Source organism: Panicum virgatum, chromosome 6K (genome assembly GCF_016808335.1).
Source record: "Panicum virgatum strain AP13 chromosome 6K, P.virgatum_v5, whole genome shotgun sequence".
Classification (NCBI taxonomy): Eukaryota; Viridiplantae; Streptophyta; class Magnoliopsida; order Poales; family Poaceae; genus Panicum; species Panicum virgatum.
Genome location: NC_053141.1, coordinates 17,805,594 through 17,826,017, shown reverse-complemented (window position 1 = coordinate 17,826,017; position 20,424 = coordinate 17,805,594). Strand labels below are relative to the sequence as shown.

At 41.3% G+C, this 20,424-nt stretch overlaps 2 protein-coding genes and 1 pseudogene across 2 annotated transcripts; all 3 read right to left on the bottom strand.

Annotated features, from left to right (window-relative positions):
- Positions 1 to 2,003: 2,003 nt before the first annotated feature.
- On the bottom strand, positions 2,004 to 11,788 carry LOC120711942 (diacylglycerol kinase 4-like). Its single transcript, XM_039997615.1, has 12 exons — positions 11,274 to 11,788; positions 7,878 to 8,000; positions 7,139 to 7,276; positions 6,972 to 7,057; positions 5,840 to 5,942; positions 5,688 to 5,763; positions 5,050 to 5,132; positions 4,086 to 4,156; positions 3,287 to 3,364; positions 3,101 to 3,188; positions 2,902 to 3,018; positions 2,004 to 2,540 (listed from the first exon to the last, which is right to left on the bottom strand). The coding sequence occupies exons 1-12, from the start codon at positions 11,694 to 11,696 to the stop codon at positions 2,376 to 2,378; spliced, it is 1,551 nt and encodes a 516-aa protein (XP_039853549.1). The 5' UTR covers positions 11,697 to 11,788; the 3' UTR covers positions 2,004 to 2,375.
- On the bottom strand, positions 9,279 to 11,215 carry LOC120711941 (pentatricopeptide repeat-containing protein At5g66520-like). The gene has a single exon (XM_039997614.1). The coding sequence runs from the start codon at positions 11,173 to 11,175 to the stop codon at positions 9,427 to 9,429; it is 1,749 nt and encodes a 582-aa protein (XP_039853548.1). The 5' UTR covers positions 11,176 to 11,215; the 3' UTR covers positions 9,279 to 9,426.
- A 384-nt stretch (positions 11,789 to 12,172) lies between the features above and the next one.
- LOC120713311 lies at positions 12,173 to 13,609 on the bottom strand (annotated as a pseudogene).
- Between the last annotated feature and the right edge of the window lie 6,815 nt (positions 13,610 to 20,424).

Genomic DNA, 20,424 nt, shown 5'->3' with positions numbered 1-20,424 from the left:
TAAATATGTGTGCAAGAAATGCTACCTCGCATGATTTTCTGAATGAATTAACGTTCAAAATTGGTATTTAACGAGCGTCAACAGATGTCATAAGGCCAATACTTCCTTGTACGAAGGATGATAGAGAGCACTCCATTGAGAAAAGTTATAGCGTTCACTGTACCAACTTTCTCATAAATAAGTTGTCTACCTCACATTATGATGGGCAAAATGGAAGCATGTATGATATTGCTGCTGAGTTAGAAGCTCAAGACATTCATACTCCAATAAGATGCAAGTTCTGCAAATCACCTGGTCACGTGTAGAACCGATCCCCTGAATTTAAGGAATGGATTTAAGAATAAGGGTAGTAAAATTATCTCATAAGCTCTCTTAAGTTAAATTTTTCTGGATTAATTGAGATGCATTCCCCTACAGGAAATTAAGTGTAAACCACATATAAGGGGAGTCAAGGGGAGAAAATCCTACAAGTGATGATGGAAAATTAGAGACTTTAGAGGCTTCGCATTATTAGCTTTTAGCTACTAGCTTAGCTCTAGTCTTCATTTTGATGATATCTTTTGAATTAAGTAAAACCATATTTGTTTCAGCGCTGAGTGATTCTGAACATTTTATTAAGATTTGAGATAATGAATACACCATCAGTGTTGCTTTTGCTATATGTTAAGAACTTGTTGTATCTTATGTAATGTTTCAATAAGTTGTTGATGAGATCTTACCGATTGTAATATTATTAGTTAAAATAACATTTCGGGTGAATTGGAATTTCTCATCAAGAATGAGAGATACTCTGTTCATTAGTTGTAGGACAATAATAGAGCTATAACGTCTCACCATATTTTGGTTGCACATTAAGAATGAATTTAATATTTAAAAGGCTGATTAGAAAATCAACATATATAAAAGGTGAATATGATGAAGAGAATGATCTAAAACCATTGTGATAGGATAAATATTCCAATTGCCAACTGTCTCAAATAAGTTAAGCGTAACTTTATTCGCTATTCTGGCCATCGCTGATTAATGAATATATTTTCACAAAGTTTTATGTTCTAGTTAATTTCTGGTCATCGCTGATTGACTAGTTCAATGAAGCTCGAGACCTTTTAAGTATAACTTATATTTATCATTTTTGTCCATCACTGATTGGTGAATATTTGACCATAAGCTTTACTACTCTTGTCCATTTTTTGGCCATCACTGATGTGGCTTGATTGGTAAAGAAAGTTGGTCAATGGTATGTAACAATCTTAAGCAAGATAAAAATACTATAATACTAAAGATAAAGAATTTATAAATCATAAAGAGCCACTATTTATGGATATCCTAAAATTATTTTGAAAATTACAATAAGGAGTTCGTAATTTAGTCTGAGCATAAATATATAAGTATGGATTCTGTACAAATTTCTGATGGAGTCAAATTAGTAGACTATAAAAGGGTCTATAACATAAGTGTGATTCCGAAAGATCATTAAATAATAAGCTTAGAGTTTTCCGATTATTGTGAAACTTATTAGGATTTTCCGGATTATTTTGAAGGCTCTGAGGATTATTACGAAGACAGTTCGGAGCAAGAGTAAGACGAATCTTGTTTGGACGGTAACTACAGCCAAGATTGTGGTGCCTGGAAAATCACTGCTATCCTCTTTGATTTTAGTAAACTTGATTATATAGATGGATGACTTTTACCACTATGCAATGTAGTACTGTTGTAATTATGATGTCATCTAGATCAATGGAGTGGTACTATTGTCAGCATTGTCATGTGTTGATTTTTTTGATATATTCTTGGTCCATGTGCTTGTTTGTGCGCACTTGAAGTTCTGGACCAGACTTATGTATTATCTGTCTTCCAGGATATGATGTCTGTTGCTAATAACTCTACTAGTAGCTACCCGTCAGAAAGCTCTTTGAAAAAGTTTAGGAAACGTCAATGAATGTATGGGCGGGAGATAATCAATTCGATTATTGAAGCAATTTAAATGTGCCGATGCTCAACAGTTGGGAAAACAGAATCCCTAGGGTAGTCTGTAAGGTTTCCTTGTACTCTGGAAAAGGAAGGGTTACAACTTGGATGTCACCACTCTCGAGTCCGATAGCAACCAATATGATCAGTGACTTCATCCTCAGATTAGCCAACATATTACATATATATCCAACAGTTGACATGTATTTCAGCCAGAATTCCGATCAAAGCATAGCAGAGACACCATTTCATTTTTTCCCCACATACATGCTCAACTCAATATACAGTTACGATTTCAGGTAACTGTGCTCAAGATTGTGCTTGGAGCTCATCGAGCTCCAAGCTGCAAACCAAAAACATTTTCTTGGCAGCTCAAGCTAGGCCACGGCACAAAAAATGGCCTCCAGCTAACGGTCACCACCATTTATTATCAGTGAGGGGTAAGGCATCTTCTTTATATCAACAAATGTGGAATACTCGGAGCTAAGTGGTTGCTTCCACGGCTCCCCGTCCATTTGCATGAATGCATCCCGCCATTGGCCACCCTTGATCTCTATCCGGATTGCTGCTGCCTGAAACGAGAATAGTAGCACCAAATTTATGCTGGTCTCTTCTAAAAGTGGAACTAATAATACTCTTTCTACTTTTCTAGTTTATAGAGATTTTTCGTTCGTGCTATTTGCTCACAAGCCACAAAATAACTCGGTTGTGATCTCCTTTCAGTCCTACTGAACTGAACTGTACTCCCAGCGAAGTACGCCTTGTTATTCACAGTTTTTGTATTAACAGTTTTAGTTTAGTGAAACATGAAACTCTGTCTAAAGTGGAAAACATCCCTCTCAAAATGAGATTCACAAAAGGCATTGAAGAGTTATGCCAATAGATAATAAATCATCTTCAGTAACGACTCAAAACAACTTGTGCAGGAACTACCTGAGCTATGTGCTTTGCAGATATAAGTTCAACCATCACGAGGGAAGCATGCCACCCTTGCTTCAGTCCAAATATTTCAAGGAGACCGTCATCTGAATGAGCTTCAACAAAGCCTCTCTGTTGGCATAAATGAATGCATCAGAAGACAGTGTTAGTGCAAATTACATGATAAATGATCACATTAATTTCCTCAACATACTTTCTCCAAATATTCAGGCTTCAAATTTCCCCATGGGTTCCTTCCACTTGCATAGTTGTGAAGGTTTAATGCAACAATAGCCCTCACGCTGCATCACAGATTCACAAATGAAACTAATTTCATTTTCTATATGTTGAAAGCATGGTCCCTAGCTATCCCAAAAATAGCGAGAGATTGTCAGCTTGCCTCGATGGTACAGGAATGCTCTCCCACTCAGAGCTGTCCATCCTCTTGATTGATAAACAGATAATGTTTCTCAATCCCCTGACATATTTTAGAAAGAACAAGGTAAGAGATCCAATACAGCCTCTGCTAACTGGGTTTGATAAATTAGTGTTGCTGATGATTCACTTCATATAACCAACATATTTGCTAAAAGCAACTAGTCTACCGTAGTGAATAATATTTTGGACCGTGGAAAGCCTTAAAAACTAATCAATGTATAGTTTGAATTCAGTAGAAAAGAAACTGACAACCAATTTTACTGGAATCTCTATTCCGTTATTTATCAGCAACTGAAATAGTATCTGATTACTGGAACTCTGTGCAAACTTGTTCAAGGATGCTTTCAGAGAAATTGGTAAAAATTGTATTGCATGCCAAAATATGGGGGAAACTCATTTATCTATCAGAAAAAGGGGGGAATCCAACTTTCAACTGGGGTCCAATTTTTTTCTCGAATACACAGGAGAGCTATATATTCATATCATTAAAAAGGAAATAATATGAGTCCAAATATAAACCTGTAGCTCTGAGACCATCTAAAACATTAACCATTAACTGTCAAAACTCTTTAAAAGTGACCATTCTTGATGTCTGAACTTAGGCGACAGCTGAAGATTAAAAGTGGGCACATTTTTATAGTAAATTTTCGAACAAGTAAAAAACCTGAAAATACTAGAGTTGTTGATTGATCAGTGGAATTATCACACATGTAGGTATCTGTAAAAAGGTAACATACATTTATTAAAAATAGGTATCTTACCTTAGTTCAGGGTCACTAATACACTGTGTAAAGAACCACCCTTGCTTGCAGGTATATCCTGCGTAAATTAACTGTCACAAAATCAGCCAATCAGTAATTTAGTTAGAAATGCTTACTCTAAGAATGTCAAAAATATAAGCCACATGGAAAACATCACATTAGTCACACAAGAGCCTAATTTTGTTTCTATTTCAATGCAACTGGAGCATGCTATTATTTTTATTTCTTATGCTCTATTGAATTGATGTTATTCTTTTTCTTTCTTATCGGTACCATGGCCAACAACAAACTGAAAAACTATCCTCAAATGGATAAGGCATGCTTCCAATCATGCAGCAAAACCAAGCATTCTTAAATTATCACTGCTTCAATTAGAAAATTTGTACTTCTTAAGCTCCAAGTTTGGGTTCATTGCTAAGTTATAAAGAAGAAAAGAGATTAACTGTACTCCTTACCCATTATTGTTGCAGGGTATTTATATGAGAGATGTAAGAGAAATGGCTTGAATGAGAAAAATCATAAACTAGTTGGGCCTATAAACATATTACTAAATATACTACATGAAAAATTTATATCTTTCCTTTGCTTTGCAGATAATCAATGGAATGTTAACATCTTGAAAAAAAAGGTTATTCAAATTCATATATTGCCTTTTGGGTCACCCAGAGAAAAACTATACATTACAATGAACAGAGCATATCTTATTCAAATTGATTTCCTCTTTCTTAAAAATGATGACATCATTGTTAGTTAACCAATGAAACTTCTACTGTGTTGACCCCAGATTTCCTTTACATGCTAATCCATTCTTGGGTTAACATTACAAGCATGAATTGAAAAGTCTTCCTTCATCTAAAAGGGTTCATAAGTTACATGGAAAACTAGAACGATCAACATTAGGGTGTAAGGTGGTGATCTGATGGGTTAACATAAATTGGGGAAAGAGAATCCACAAGTCACTTACCTTATTGGATAAAGGTCCACTTGCAAGAAATGGCTTCTCATCACGTAATTGGTGAAATCCATAAGCCACTTGAGCATCCATTCCTACATTACAAAGGAAGAGTATTGTAAAGACCTGCCCTCAGATTCGTAATGACAACATATGGTAATAGGTAACAATGAACAGAGTCCCAGCATGTATATATTAAGTGATTTAAGTCCTAATGTCTTATACATCATTTTCTCTGATGCTGGACATGAATTAATGGGGCAACAGGAAAGAAACTCTCAAAAGATTATTCCACGTCTCCAAGGTAGTATTGATAATGTGTTATGACCACCCTTTATTAGTAAACCAAAACAAGAAAGCACAAAAGAGGGTCTCCTGTGGATATAAAAATAAAAACTAGAAAAAATAGAAGTGACCTGTGGATTATTTATTTCTTAGCTGGACTAACAAAGGAAAGTATCTTGAAATCCTTCGACTTCGTACAACCCAGCATGAGAAGGTTCATAAAGGATCAAACAGAACAATGATTATTTGACCTATAATATAATAATGACTGTACCCATGAATTTTAAGAAAAACGATAATCCAAAGATTAAGGAGACCCTAACAAGTATGTCCTTGAATAATTAAAGGGTGAAAAGGGAAAATACCTATGCTGAAGTAATTATAGAACACACCATCAAAGCAAGACACTGTTTCAGGCAATTCTCCCTTAGCAGTGCCATCCTGCAGGAAAGATAAAGTTCTATCACTATTAGTGACATGGCCGTGACAACCCAAGGAGATAGTCTAGATGCATTACATCATAAAATGTACACTGTCCAAGACGCCTAAGTGAATGAGGGAGGTCCAATTCTTCCTTTTCTTCTTCTCCATCTTCAGGCACGGAAACAACAACATGCCAACTGCAGAACGCCAATATAATATGAGCCATTCGAAGTGATCTGGCATATGGATCTTACCTACTGATGAAGGAACTTGATCATAAAGATGAATTGTGCGGCTATAGTTGGTGCAAGAATAAACAACTTGCCAAGAATAACAGTGAGAACAAACATCAAGGAGCAAGCCAAATGAGAAGCTACACAATTGGTAGGGGGGAGAATTGGCCATCTTTCTATAAAAAAAATCCCTCTGGAAACATGGGCGTAAAAACTCTTGGGATAGCAATCATGGTCTGTCGATTAATCCCCGAACCATGACCCACCGACCACCAAAGTAATAACACCGCCTAAAGTCAACAGCGTTTCACAGCTCTTGGTCCTGATAGTGTAGGCTTAGAAAACTAAATACGTCAATAAGATTTGCATGCATATACTTCCATTGAGCTTAATAAATGGTTGACTTGTCCGAGTCTGTACCCTTTGATTGCACTGTGGTATATATTAGAGTTGGTATAGCTGTAAGCCATGTCAATTTATATATGCTAGAATTGGAACTCTCTTCATTGCCAAATAAATATAGCTCAGATATTAGATTTTTCACATGGAAATTAAATTGGTATATTTATCATAAAAACTATTCCATGTGACTGTTTAAAAAATCTCGAACACAGAGGAGAGCTGTGTGTCATTTCATTAGAGTTTTTACATTTAAACAACATATACTAAAAAAGAAAATGGACAAGGAGTGTATTGGAGAATATCATGCAGAGGCATGAAAGATCTATTTGGCAATATCTTTGTGTGGGTGGGTGTGGTGTACTCGGGATTCTACTCCTTTCTTCTTTTTTTATATAATGATACGCATCTCACTTGCGTTCGAGAAAAAAAAATCTATTTCAAAACAGAGAGAGTAAATTGTAAGGACATTCCTCCTTACAGTGATATCAAGATCAAACTCAATCAGTGCAAAACAAGATATGTCAATATTAAAAAAAGGTACAGATATATTTTAACATTAAATTGCAAATGAATGCAATGAACAAGTGTCACCTGTCTAAACAAGAAACTGAGCCAAAAATAGCCTTGTAGAGAGATCGTTTAGCAGATGCTTTCCATGAGAAAGAAAATGAAGCACCCTGAAAATAACTGTTATGTGATGAAAACCCTATCATAATTAATTTTATAAGACTGTATAGTGAAAAACGAGATCCACTTACCCAACCAAAACTTCTGGAGAGATCATTTCCTGTTCCAAGTGGTATGACAGCAACTGGAGGAACAGGCCCCCTGTTCTGAACATATAGTTGTCCTAAACATCCCAACACCCAACCTACTGTTCCGTCACCTCCTGCAACCTAGGAAAGATGGACTATAATAAGTATCTAGAAGTTACAACCCCATTTCCCTGAGGTAGCGATCTATCAGAGTCCATGTTCAAAATGTCTCAAAAGTACAGTTCTCTTTTATATCAAGGAACATTGGCTAACATTAAGAATTGGGATTTCATTTCAGCCTACAGGCCTCAATAGAAAATGAAATGAAATGAAATACACCCAAAAGCACTTTCAAATGCAGATCATTGCTGGGGATCACAACATCATTTGCAATGCAATGCAATGCATGAACAATAACTAAACAAAACTCATGGCTAGATTTCATGAGACTCTAAATAGGGCATGGAGGAAACCATGTTTTTTGGGGGGAATGTAAGGAACTTTTTGTAGACTACTCTAGGCCCTAGGGCTACTTCTGTTATATGAAACATAAAAAACATACTTCTTGTTGACGATTTTTTCTAGATACTCTAGATACTTTATACTATTATTTATGGTCAAACTAGTATCAGCAAATTTAACTCATGAAGCTCCCTAAAATGCATTAAACAACTGGGTCATGGAGGAATGCACAATAATATTGTATTCTTTGCAGCTACTACCACCAAAGGTTTGTACATACCATGACTCGCAAATTATCGCGAACGAACCTTGCGCTATGATCCCCAGAGTCAGCAAGTTGTTCCAAACAAGCCAGAGCATATTCCACAAAGTCAGAAGGCTTCACAATAGTAAGATCAAAAACCTGGATTTAAAAAAGCAGTTCCTAGTAAGAATGCATTTTTTAGAGAATAGTACGAATGCATTTAGTGCCAAACCATCTCAAAGTTTCATGAACTGAGAGCAACCCCAGATATTAAAGATATGGCATGACGAGAAATGTTCCCACCCTTCATCTAAGCATAGGTACAAAATGAGTGTTTCCACAACTTCCTGTGACAAAGACAGTAACCAAAAAGTGGCAGTTTTAAAATTTAAGCAGTATCTAGATTGTCATGGTCAGACCTGACAAGTTTCAATAATGTTAGCTACAAAGAATAGTAATATGCAGTGCTATATAAAATAATGCATCAGAATAGTAATGTTACCTACAAATTTATTGAATTGAACCAACTTCAACGCACTTAAGATACCTATGATAATATTTTGCATTAAACATCAGGAAAATTCATGAATGTGCATAAGTTTCAAGACCTAACAATTTAAATTTCCTTAGCACACAATGTATTGAGTATAAAACAGATAATATGTTTCCTATGCTAGCATAAGAAAATGAACTGCTCTACCCAGTTAAATTTTATTTTATCTGTCTCCAGAAAATGTACTGCCTCTATTTACCTAGATCTCCCAGTGCAAAGATTTAATCTCTACCCATGTTGGACAGTTCATCTCTTACTAAGTGCCATAGTAGGGTAAGAATGGTGGCAATGGATCTGATATGGTAGACAGAACTAGGGCAAGATAAAACAGTGCTTGGATTAGTTGGTTTGTTAGGATAGAGATAAAGTTAGATTCATACAGTTTGGATATTTGCTTAGGGGTCAAGTTAGTTGTCTCTGTAAAAGAGACACCCATGTATCAGTGAGGTCTTGCCACCATACGGAAATAAAGTGCTTGACCTCAACTGATACAAGGGTATCTTTTTAGAGAGATGACTACCTTGAACCCTAAGCAAATATCCTAACTGTATGAATCTAACTTATCTCTATCCTAACAAACCAACTAATCCAAGCATTGTTCACGTGCTACAGTCCCGCGTGAACAGCAACCTCTATCCTGTGCCTTCAAATCCCGGTCCTACCAGTAGCATTTCCATATAATCCATAGACAAGGTTCACACCTCTTATTACCTTACTTGTAATTATCGATTAAAAAGGCAATATCCTTAGTTTCCGCAAATGAATATAGCATGAGTTCAATGCAGATTAATCACTGTATTTGAAGGTTCAGATATCACTAAGTAAAGTATGAACAATTGTATCCATGGATGTTAACTTGATAACAGCATAACAACAGGTGTAGATTAGTAGAAGCAAGGAATTTTTCCATTAATTATCCTCATTCCCTCCACTTGGGGATCCCTGATACTAAGGAATCTTGACGAAAAAAAGTTTTTGACTAACTAATACTCATGAATCAGGTTCCAATATCTTCCCAAACATTGTTATCTGTTACCAATAGTCCTTGCAAGAACAACTGCCATCTTTGAACAAATGGAAGCGTGTTCGATCTCTAACAATAATTTCTCTCCCATATACTTTGGATATTAGTTTGGTGACATGATGACAATCATGGCAAACTCTAAGGTTCTTGACTATCCGAATGGGCATCTTGTCACTAGTACTAATCAAAGCAAAAGCAATTGCCAGCTTCTCACTGTGCCTGCTGAGAGCATCCTCCTTCTCCTCTTCTTCAATGTCAACCAAAACTTCCTTCTTATCTGGGATGTACCCCTCCTCTAACCTAATTCTACTATCAATCTCATGCCACTTTGTTAAAATATCTTTTATGCGTGGATGAGACAGATCGCCAACAATGAATTGGTGAATAATTCCTTTAATCTCCACAGTGCTACAACCAGGTGTCTTGTCAATTCCCTTTTCACGCATTAGGTTCCTAATTTCCCTCGCAGAATTGTGCCTACCTGAAGCAGCATAAATGTTAGCTAGAAGTACATAGGCACCACTTTTGTCAGGTTCCAACAAAATCCAATGCTTGCCAACATACTCAGCCAACTCCACATTCTTGTGAAATCTACAACCAGCCATGAGAGCTCCCCAAATCAGGGCATCTGGTTTCATGGGCATTTTCTGAATCATCTCTTTTGCCTCCTCAAGCAAGCCATTTCGTGCCAGAAGATCCACCATGCATCCGTAGTGCTCAATCTTTGGTTTAATGCCATACTTCATCACCATGGAATCGAAAAGCTCCCAACCCTTGTTAACCAACCCTGCATGTGTGCATGCACTCAATGCACCAATGAAGGCAATATCATCTGGCCTGACACCTGAGCTCTCCATCTGGGAGAAGAGTGCTAATGCCTCTGATCCTCGACCATGGACTGCCAGGCCTTTTATCATACTAGTCCAAGCCAGCAAATTCTTGTCCTTCATTGTCTCAAATACGTCCATTGCAAGCTGCACCTCGCCACATTTGGAATACATATCAACCAAAGCAGTGCCCAAAAACACAGTGATCATAGTGCCGTTAGCCTTCAGGTAACCATGCACCCACTTACCCTGCTCTAGTGCCCCGTGCTGCGCACATGCTGCTAGCACCCCAACAAGCACCGTGTCATCCGGGCAAACACCTTCAGCTTGCATCCGCGCAAACATCTCCAGAGCCTCCATCCCATCCCCAGCCTGCACATACCCATTAACTATAGCGCTCCAAGACACAGCATTCCTAGAAGGCATTTCGTCGAACAGCTTCCGGGCGTCCGCCACCCGCCCCGCCCTCGCGTAGGCTGAGATGAGGGTGTTGAACGAGGCGGCGTCCACGGCAGCAGCTGTCCGCAGGAGCAGGAGCCCATCGTCGAGCCGGCCGAGGACGCCGGCGTGGACGAGGATGAGTGCGTTGCTCACGTGGCGGAACCGCTCCAGGCCGAGCTTGACGGCGTGGGCGTGCACTGCGACCGCCAGCGCCGCCGCGCCCGGTGCCGCCGGGGACAGCGCGATCGACTTGAGGAGGGAGGGGAGGGTGTGCGGGGTGGGGAGGAGGCCCGCGCGGAGGAGGTGCGCGTAGAGCGGGTGCGCGAGGTGCGGACGCGCGGAGCGGGAGAGCGCCCGGATGAGAGCGTCGTGGAGCTCCGCGCTCTGCCGGATCCGCCCCGACGTGACCAGCGCGCCCTGGATCCGCGCGATCGCCCGCGCCTCGCCGCAGCGGGACAGCAGCTCCACGTATCCCGCGACGCCGGCCATCTTTTGACGTCACAGGCAACGGCACGCGAAACGAACGGCCGCCTTACAAATATGGGGAGAGAGAGAGAGAGAGAAGGGCAGGTGGGTGGTTATTTGACCTGGTCTTCGCCGATGAGCTCCTGGAGGCGGGTCTTGAGGACGGGGCCGAGGCGGCCGCCGCTGCGCGGGTTAACGAAGGCGACGAGCGGCGACTCGGGCGCGCTGTCGTGCGCCGCGGCGTCGAACCACGGGTTGCACGAGCCGTCGCCGTCGCGGTCCTCGAGCGCGAAGGACCCCGCGGCGGGGTCCCTGGCGCGCATCGCGGCGTGCACGGCGGCGCGGAGGCGCCGCGGGAACGCGGCCCGGGCCCGCAGGTCCTCCTTCTCGAACGCGGACGCGGCGGCGCGGCCGAACCCGCAGCCGCGGAACGAGAGCGACTCGATGAGCGCCCCCACCAGCGGCGGCGCCGGCGGGGGCGGGGACCGCGGCGCCTCGCGCTCCGAGGGCGTCGACGAGGGCGCCGAGGACGACAGCGACGACATGGAGACGGCGAAGTCGGAGCACGACCGCGACCGCGATCGCGACAGCGACCGCGGCCGCGCGCTGGCGGGGATCGGGGAATGCGCCGTCGGAGGCGGAGGGGGGAGGCGAGCGCGCGGCGCGGCGGTTGGAGCGGAGTGGGGGGGAGGAGGAACGGGGCGGTTTTGTATGGCTGGCTTTTCCCGCGGGGAGGAGGGAAGGACGAAGGAGAGGAAGGCTCGAGAGCTGGGCTGGGCGCCAGCTTGCATGGGCAGGCAGGCAAGCTAAACAAAATTTTGATAAAATTGGGCAGATTTTACCCCGTTTAGAAATAGTTGTCGAATGCTTTAAGATGATTCTTTCAAGAGAGCTTTCGAAAACATTATTGAGAAGTGTACATCAAAGAATACACAATGCAATTTTCTCGTCGCTGAATAGAGGATGGATGGACGAAACGCACAAAGGCAAGGGAAAATTAGGTGGAGGGCACCGTTCAAAGGTGACTTTTGCCCATGGACACTAAAAAAATGGTCTTTGCTCAATCACACTCAAATTTTGTGTTCATTTGCCACAGCACATCACCGTTGCTCGCCGTTCTCCGCTCCGTTTGCATCGACCCCATGCGGCCGCGGGGCACGTCGACGGCGACGGCGCACCGCGGGAAACAGTGGTCCGGGCGGAACGCGTCGGGGACCTCGACGCCGGCGTCCTTCTGCAGCAGCTCGCAGAGCTGGGCGTGGAGGCCCAGCAGCGCGGCGGAGGGTGTGGGCGCGAAGAAGAGCACGTTGTCGTTTGGGGAGGTGGCGGCGGAGGCCGGGAGCGCGGCGAGCGAGGAGAGCGCGAGCGAGAGCGGGTCGAGGCGGGACGCGAGAGCCCGAAGCGAGGTCCCGAGGCGGAGGAGCGGGTCCCCGGCGGCGCCGGTCCCGGGCGGCGGGAGCGCGGCGGCGGGGAGGTGGAGCAGCGGGAGGTGCGGGCGGGCGGCGGCGTCGATGAGGCGGGTGCCGAGGTGCCGCCGCGCCAGCGCGTTCCACGCCTTGAGCACCTGGTTCTCCAGCGCCGGGTCGAAGTAGAGCTCCACCGCGTAGTGGAACCCGACCGCCCCGGAGGAGGAGGAGGGCGGGGGCGGCGCGGGGCCGCGGGGCGTGCCCGGGGGAGTCGTGGAGGCGGCGGGGGGCCGAGGGGCAGCTGGCGGCGGCGGCGGAGGGCGCGGTGCCGGGCGAAGGAGGCGAGGTGCGGCACGGGCCGCCGCTGCCGCTCGAGCAAGAAGATAAGGATGGGGAGGGAGTGGATGACAGGTGGGCCCTTTATTACTGTAGCTGACGGAGGCAAAAACACCATGCTCTTAGTGTGCCGTGGCAAATAACCACGGAATTTCAATGTCCTCCAGCAAAGTCGATCTTTTTCAGTGGCCGGTGGCCAAAGCCTCGTTTGAGGAGTGTCCGTCGCCAAATTTTCCCCAAAGGCAATCACCATGGAGGTCTCTTCAACATTGTTTAGAGTTGTAGTATTTGAATGTAAATAAGAGACACAAATTAGAGAGGAATAGAATTTATGTATTGATCTCAAGAGTCTACACACACATATAACACATCCTAGGTGCCACGAAGGAACACCAGCAAATAAACATTCGGTGGATGAGCCCACACCAGTTTATTTCTAACACTCCCCCTTGATCGAATCCATCCTTAAATCAAAATTGTTTCACAAATTCCTCCAGAAACCCCTTGAGAAAATATGAGGAATATATTTCACTATGTAAAAAATGACCTATAGTGACATGCACAAATGTGACATATTGTTGTTGTACGTCATCTTTGCTATCTGAGTGACGCGCGAAGATGATGCACGTCACCTTTTACCTCTCGGTGGCCTCTCTAAAATGTTGCCCGTCACCTTTGTAATGATATAGGTGACGTGCAACATTAAAGCACGTCATCTTCACCTATAAGTTTGATATATGTGACGGGCAACATTAAAGCACGTGACCTATAAGGTCAGTATAGGTGACGGACTTTAATAAGTAAAAGGTGACGGGCAACATCAAAGCACGTCACCTTTGTGATGACATAGGTGACGTGCAACATTAAGGCGCGTCACCTTTGTAACTTTTATAATATTTGAACATACGATTTTTGAAAAATTCAAATTGTCTCAAATAAAAAATTAGTCTATACAAAAGTTATAGGCCTCAACCAGATCTACAAATTTGTAGTTCAAAATTTTTTCAGTTGAGGTTATTTTGGCACCCAAATATATGATTTAAATTTTAAATTTCAAATTTTCAAAATTTTCAAATGACCTCAGATGGAAAAAAGGTGTATACGAAAGTTGTAGCTCGCCACCAGATTACAATTTTGTAGTTGAAAAGTTTTTCATTTGAGATCGTTATAGCTGTGAAACAGGTTATATAAGACATTTGAAAGTGATGGTAAAAGGAAACTATCTCATTGATCATCACATGTGATGGTGCAGTGGTAGGAAAGGGTACGCGCGAGGCTGAGGTTGTGGATTCGAATCCTAGTCCGGCCAGAAAAAATCGCACGCGCGCATATTCGCGCAAAAAATCACGCGTGGGATAAAGAAAATATTTTTTTGATTTTTATTTCCGCTGCAAATATTTATTTTAGCACACAAAAGAATGATGCCCGTCACCTATGTGTTGACATAGGTGACGGACTAAGAATACCATAGGTAACGGCTCACACTGATGCCCGTCACCTTTTAGGTACATAGGTGACGGGCTTTTGCCCACTACTTTTCTATTCTAATCAGTGACGATGTACAGGTGACAGACATGCGCGATGTCCGTCACCTTAGGGAGATGACGCCCGTCACTATAGGCCTTTTCTTACATAGTGTTTGGATATGCCATTAAAACTCCTTCAGAATCTAGTGGAGAAAATAAGGCGAAAATGATATGGCATATTCGACCATCGCTCAAAACAAAATTCCTTAAGAATTTTGAGAGCAATGCACATCTTTAATATGTCTTGGATATCTTCCTCGAAAAAAACCCCAGTGGGTAAAAATACAAGATATGCCATATATTCTTGTATTGATATTGCCTCATTAGAAACTTTTATACGAGAAACTCTAAGGGAAAAATTCATAAAAAGAAAAGAATGCAATATGATACTTAACAGGTTACAATCAAGAGGACACTCCTGAACCACGAAGGCCTTATTGGAGTAGCGCTATTTTAAGCTAGCAAATATCTACAAATTCAATATCAGACTTATTGCAACTTGCAAGATACATGAGCGCTTTATTGGCACTAAGGTTTAAATCCAAGGTCAAATTAGGGACTAAATGACCATAAGAGCTGATGGATATGATCATTCAATATCATCAGATATTGGTGCACTGATGTGTATGCTTAAGTTACAGACTTGAGCGTGACTTGGTTTTACATAAGATGATTGTATAATTAATTGTGTGATCAAGATGACGCAAAATCCATTCAGAATTTAAATACGAACACATCTATACAACCATCATTGTTGGGAGTAAACTTTTCAAGGAAAGAACTCACCCAATCAGTGTTCCACAAACACCTATTTCAAGTCTTGAGTTGTACACAATGTATGTTGCGATTTTGATTCATAACACGAAGCCCATTGACTTGTGTTTTTGAATTCATCAAAGATCTGCTGGTGATCAAATGTAGGAACATAATTTTCACATACCAAGGTCTCTGCATAAAAACATATGCTACAAGCTCTTGCTATCTCACCACCATGCTTCTTCAAAGATATATTACTCAATCATCATTTATCCAGAGCAATCCTCTTCAATTGCCACCTTTCATTTGACCCAAAGTGAGCGTCAAAATGCTCTTGCCTCGGACTTTTGGTTTGGATCCAGTAGGTGTATGGCAATCCAATATGGAGAAATATCGACATTGTAGATTTTTGCATGATTGGTCCAATATAACCAATATTCCTTGTGAAAATATTAACCCTCAAACTCCATGTCACTTCCAACAACGATAGTGTTAGGGTGTTCCAATGACCCAGCGCCTCAATATGTGTATGCATATGCTGTTCTTTTGGATGATACACATCCATAGACTTTGGCTAACGAATATCCCATAAGATGTCAATCAAATTGGTATTCATTAGCATTTACTTTATTCTTTGTAGAAAAGCTTGTAACAATCTATATTTCTTGTGACCATACTTCTCCTCTTACAGGGAGTTGAGTGGTTTTCAAATGGTATCTCCACTCGTTCTGGCACAATGATAAACTGATGACACCATGAGTAAATACATTTGGCAGATTATTTGCAAATAATTGTAAATATATAAGATTTTGAACCAGTTGTCCATATTCTTCTTGTACATAGATATAAAGGAGGAGAGAATATCAAGATGTGACATTCACTCCGAATTCCTGGCATTCTATGTGTGGTATCAATCTTCTCCTACTGCCTAGAATCCTCCTCATAAATGATCAACATATCAGGCCATAAACAAAATCCCCTTTGCATAATTCGAGGTGTGAAATGAATGATGGATACTTAAACTTTCAGAATTCCCTTACCCATAAGTGTATGCTCAGGTAGTGATATTGTATGTGCACGACATAACTGACATGTAAGTGGAAAATATTTTATTCTCAAATATCCACGTATTCACTGCAAACGGAGGGAGCCGTATGATTGTAATTTGTTGAATTTGAAATGTATGTGGCGTGTACGTCCACATTCCACCAACAGATGTTGGTATTTTGCAATTCTATTTTGATCACTAAAATAGTTGCATTCTCTTGATCAGAGATTCAACTAAATCATCATAAGCCATCATGTTTGTAAAGTACTTAATAATATATTTCCCAAAATGGCCAAACAATTCCATGTGCATGGATGTGATCTTGCATCCAAGATCGTTTGCTCCAAATGAACAATTTGAGCAACAAGTTTGCAAAAAATTATATCACCATAAGGGACACCAATGGAACTATATTACTCATTAACATACTCTTTAAAGTACCTACTTGATCCACATGATGTTTGAATAGAGCTACATGTATATTCTTGAAACTGTTCAAGAACTTTCAAGGCTCACATTCGAAACTTAAGGTAAGAGGCTCTTAAACTAATTCCCTCATTGTGCGCTTCATGCACATCAAATCTGGTAATTTCAAGAATTGATGTTGTGACCAATAGAATTGGTAATAATTCTCATCATCCTTAGTAGAATGACCAGGCCTATCATGCCAATCTTGATTCCAACTAGAGAGAATTATTCTGTACGCAAACACGTATTATGGGTTGAATGTACTTGTATTACAATCCAGATTGGAGAGAAAACACTCTTCAAGTGTTTTGTTGCCAAATCTGTTGACTTTGTTAATGTGTACCCACATGAATGTCATTTCAACGCATATCATTGTAACTTAGAAGGATACGAGTCTCATCAGGATTTAATAATGTTTCCTCAATGGTTACTACGTTTCCATGGGACAAATATAGTGGCTCATCTAGGACGAACTATCTTAGCATCGCGTCCAGCGATTTTAAAACATTTCATCCTCTCTTCGAAGAGCCTTGAAATATTTTATCTCCCTATGTACAATGTTTACTAGGCATATCTCTTCCTCCATCAGATCCTATAGGAATCTATGGTATTGTAGAATTTAACATAAAAATTCATGCAAACAGATAGAACATACCATTTATATTATTGTAGACATAGTGCTTAGTACAAACATGGTAAGGACAACATCATGTCTTATATTACAATCCTTGCAAACCATAGTTATCTGGAAGATAATATAAAGAGCCTAGTTAAGGTCTCCAAACATGTCGAATGTCGTTGGACTCGCAATCCACGACAATGTTGTCATTGCTTGAAGGATTCTCCTCCTGTTGTAGAGCCTCGGTGTCACTTGGTCTCGCTTCATCGGGAATAGAGTCCGAAGTACCAACCTCATGCACTTTGGAGATGAAATATACTCCATACTTCCTTCCTTCCTTTAGTATTCTATCCATGTTCCATAGATATCATATACAGTTCCACCAAATATTTTGGGATCTTATATTTTTAGCCACATGATTGTAATAACCATACTTTAAACAAGTCTCATGGTTTCCATATTTGGGCTTAGAAATATCTTTCTCTTGCTGAAGTATCTATGAGGCATGCTGATTTCTTCCGCTTACAACCAAATGAGTTTGTAGGGTGGTTGCGAGAACCATTTCTCCTAGTCTATCGAGTGACATGCACTTTAGATAGAGGAGCAATATCCTGTGGATACTGCTGAGAGTTCCACATAATGAACTCATGATTTCCTCTATCTAACGTAATGTCCGAATCAATGTAGCATAGACTATGAAACATTTCTTATGGTACCTTTGAGTGATGATTTTCTCTGATGGAAGCATCTTAAAAAATCTTCTCAATTTTATCTGCATGAGAGGGCTCCTTATCAAACAATCTAAGTTTATGGCTGATTTTATGAACAACATAATTACACGCATCCACATATTTGAAATTCTGAATGTGCAATTTGGTTCCACTCATAGGAACCTCATAAATGACAATTGTCTTTTGCTGTTCATAACATTGTCCCATAGAATCTCATAACTTTTGTGGATCTTCCTCCAACATATACTCAGACTTTAAGTCTGGGTGGATATGGTTCCTTAACATGTATAAGGTTCCAAACTCGACAATGTTCATTATTGGTCGAGCTCTTGTGCAACGGGTGCTGCCAAACACTGAAAAAGTCCACGAATCGACATACCCAATTTGATGTCTAGCCCATTAAGGCAAATGGTGTTTGTTAAGGGTGAGAACCTCCAACTCTTTGACGACCATTTCACCTAGTAAAATAGATGCCAAATATATATAATTTGGCAATAGACAATGCTTCTTATATGCGAATTCAATAAATTTGAATTCCAGCAATATATTCTCAATGCGAATTGAATAAACTTGAATTCTAGCACAAATTCTCAACACAAATTCAGTAAATTTGAATTCCAGCATAAATTCTCAATGCAAATTTAATAAACTTGAATTACAACATAATTTCTCATCTAAATTGGAACAATTATAAAGGCAATCATCCAAATAGAGTAGACCTTATAATTCAAAATTCAAGATTGGATACGCAAGTTGAGGATAGGCACTATATATATATATAACATAGTGTAGATACCATCGTAGTATAAGAATACTGACTTGTGTATGATCAATTTGTAAATGAATCAAGGTAATCTCTAACATGATGTAGATCCATACAAATTGGATACGCATGCTGAGTATAAAATCCCACAGTGATATAAGAGTATCACCTTGTGTATGACCAATCTGAAAAATTAAATTCTTGATAATCACCAGAAATGATGTAGACCTTTGTCCAAATTCTAAGTTGGAATCTCACTTAGGAATAACCACTATGTGTAAACATAGCGTAGATTCGAAATAATCCTCGTGTTTAACCAACGTCCATGAAATTGGAACAAATCATTCGAAAATAGAGAATAATAAATTGCATTGAATTAAGTATTTACAATGGGCTAGAACAGAAATTGCAAGGTATTATAGTAATTTCAGTGACATGGGAATGACCAAAATTTTTTGAATACTAACACATATATACAATAATAAAGAATATCAGTGGTCGTATGTAGAAATACATGAACTCATAAATCAAAGATAAAGATTACTGGTAGCAGGCCGGGAAAATGATTCCGGCCTGACACTACTTGCCCTCAGCAAAAAACACCAGGCTACTTTGGGCCTTGGGTGCATGCTGGCCTGCAAGCCTCAGCCGAGTGGCAGCCCGTGAGCATATCACGCCACCCTGCAGTCGCACTGTGAGCGCACTGGCATGTAGCCACCACGGGCCCATTGTCGCGTAGGATTGTGAGCGCTGCGTTGGCTTGCGAGAAGGGTGTTGGATATTTTTGCGTCACGAATAGATTTGCAAGCGTACGAATACCGTTGGAGTTTTCTTCTCAGAGTATTCTAAGAGTTATCGAATTCAAGGGAGTGTGTGTGCACTCTCTTCTGTTCTAGTCGATCCAAGGATGCACTAAGGGGCAAGGGAAGAGAGGATTACTAAGATAACACTATAGCTGAGTTAAAGATCGATCTCTCGGGTATAATACTTGCTTCGAGCACCGGCTTACACCTAGTCTGTCAGGTGACTCCGGTCAAAAGCTTTACGCTATATCCGAATGTGGAAGATTACAAAGGACCCATAGGGCTGTCACCACCTATGGCCTACATCTAACAAACCGTAGGATATAAAGCAAACGAAGGATAACCCTTAGTCTAGACACCACGCCTACGCTACTGATTACTATTGTAGGTCGCGTTGGAGGAAGCCCAGCCGAGCTAGGACGCCGTCTGGGTGCGCGCAGAAGCCAATCCAAGGGAGTAACATTGGAAAGTAATGTGCGGTAGATCAATTTCCTCTTATCAAACAAACACTACGGGAGACTGGGGGTTTGTTGTGTGCCTGTTGCACACGGCAAAGCCCGATAAACACACGGCAAACCCTAAAGGGCTCACAGCTTACAAACATCGGCAAAGAGCTCCTTTGCCGTGGTTTTGCCGTGTGTTTAGTGGCACTCGGCAAATAATTTCGGAATAAATAAAAAAAACCACCACATCCGCCTCCGCCGCCACCACCACGCCAGCGCCACCACCACCACGCCGCCGCCGCCACCACCACCGGCCGTCGCCGCCGCCCCGCACCACTGGCCTAGCTCGCCCAGCACTGCCGCCCGAGCCCACC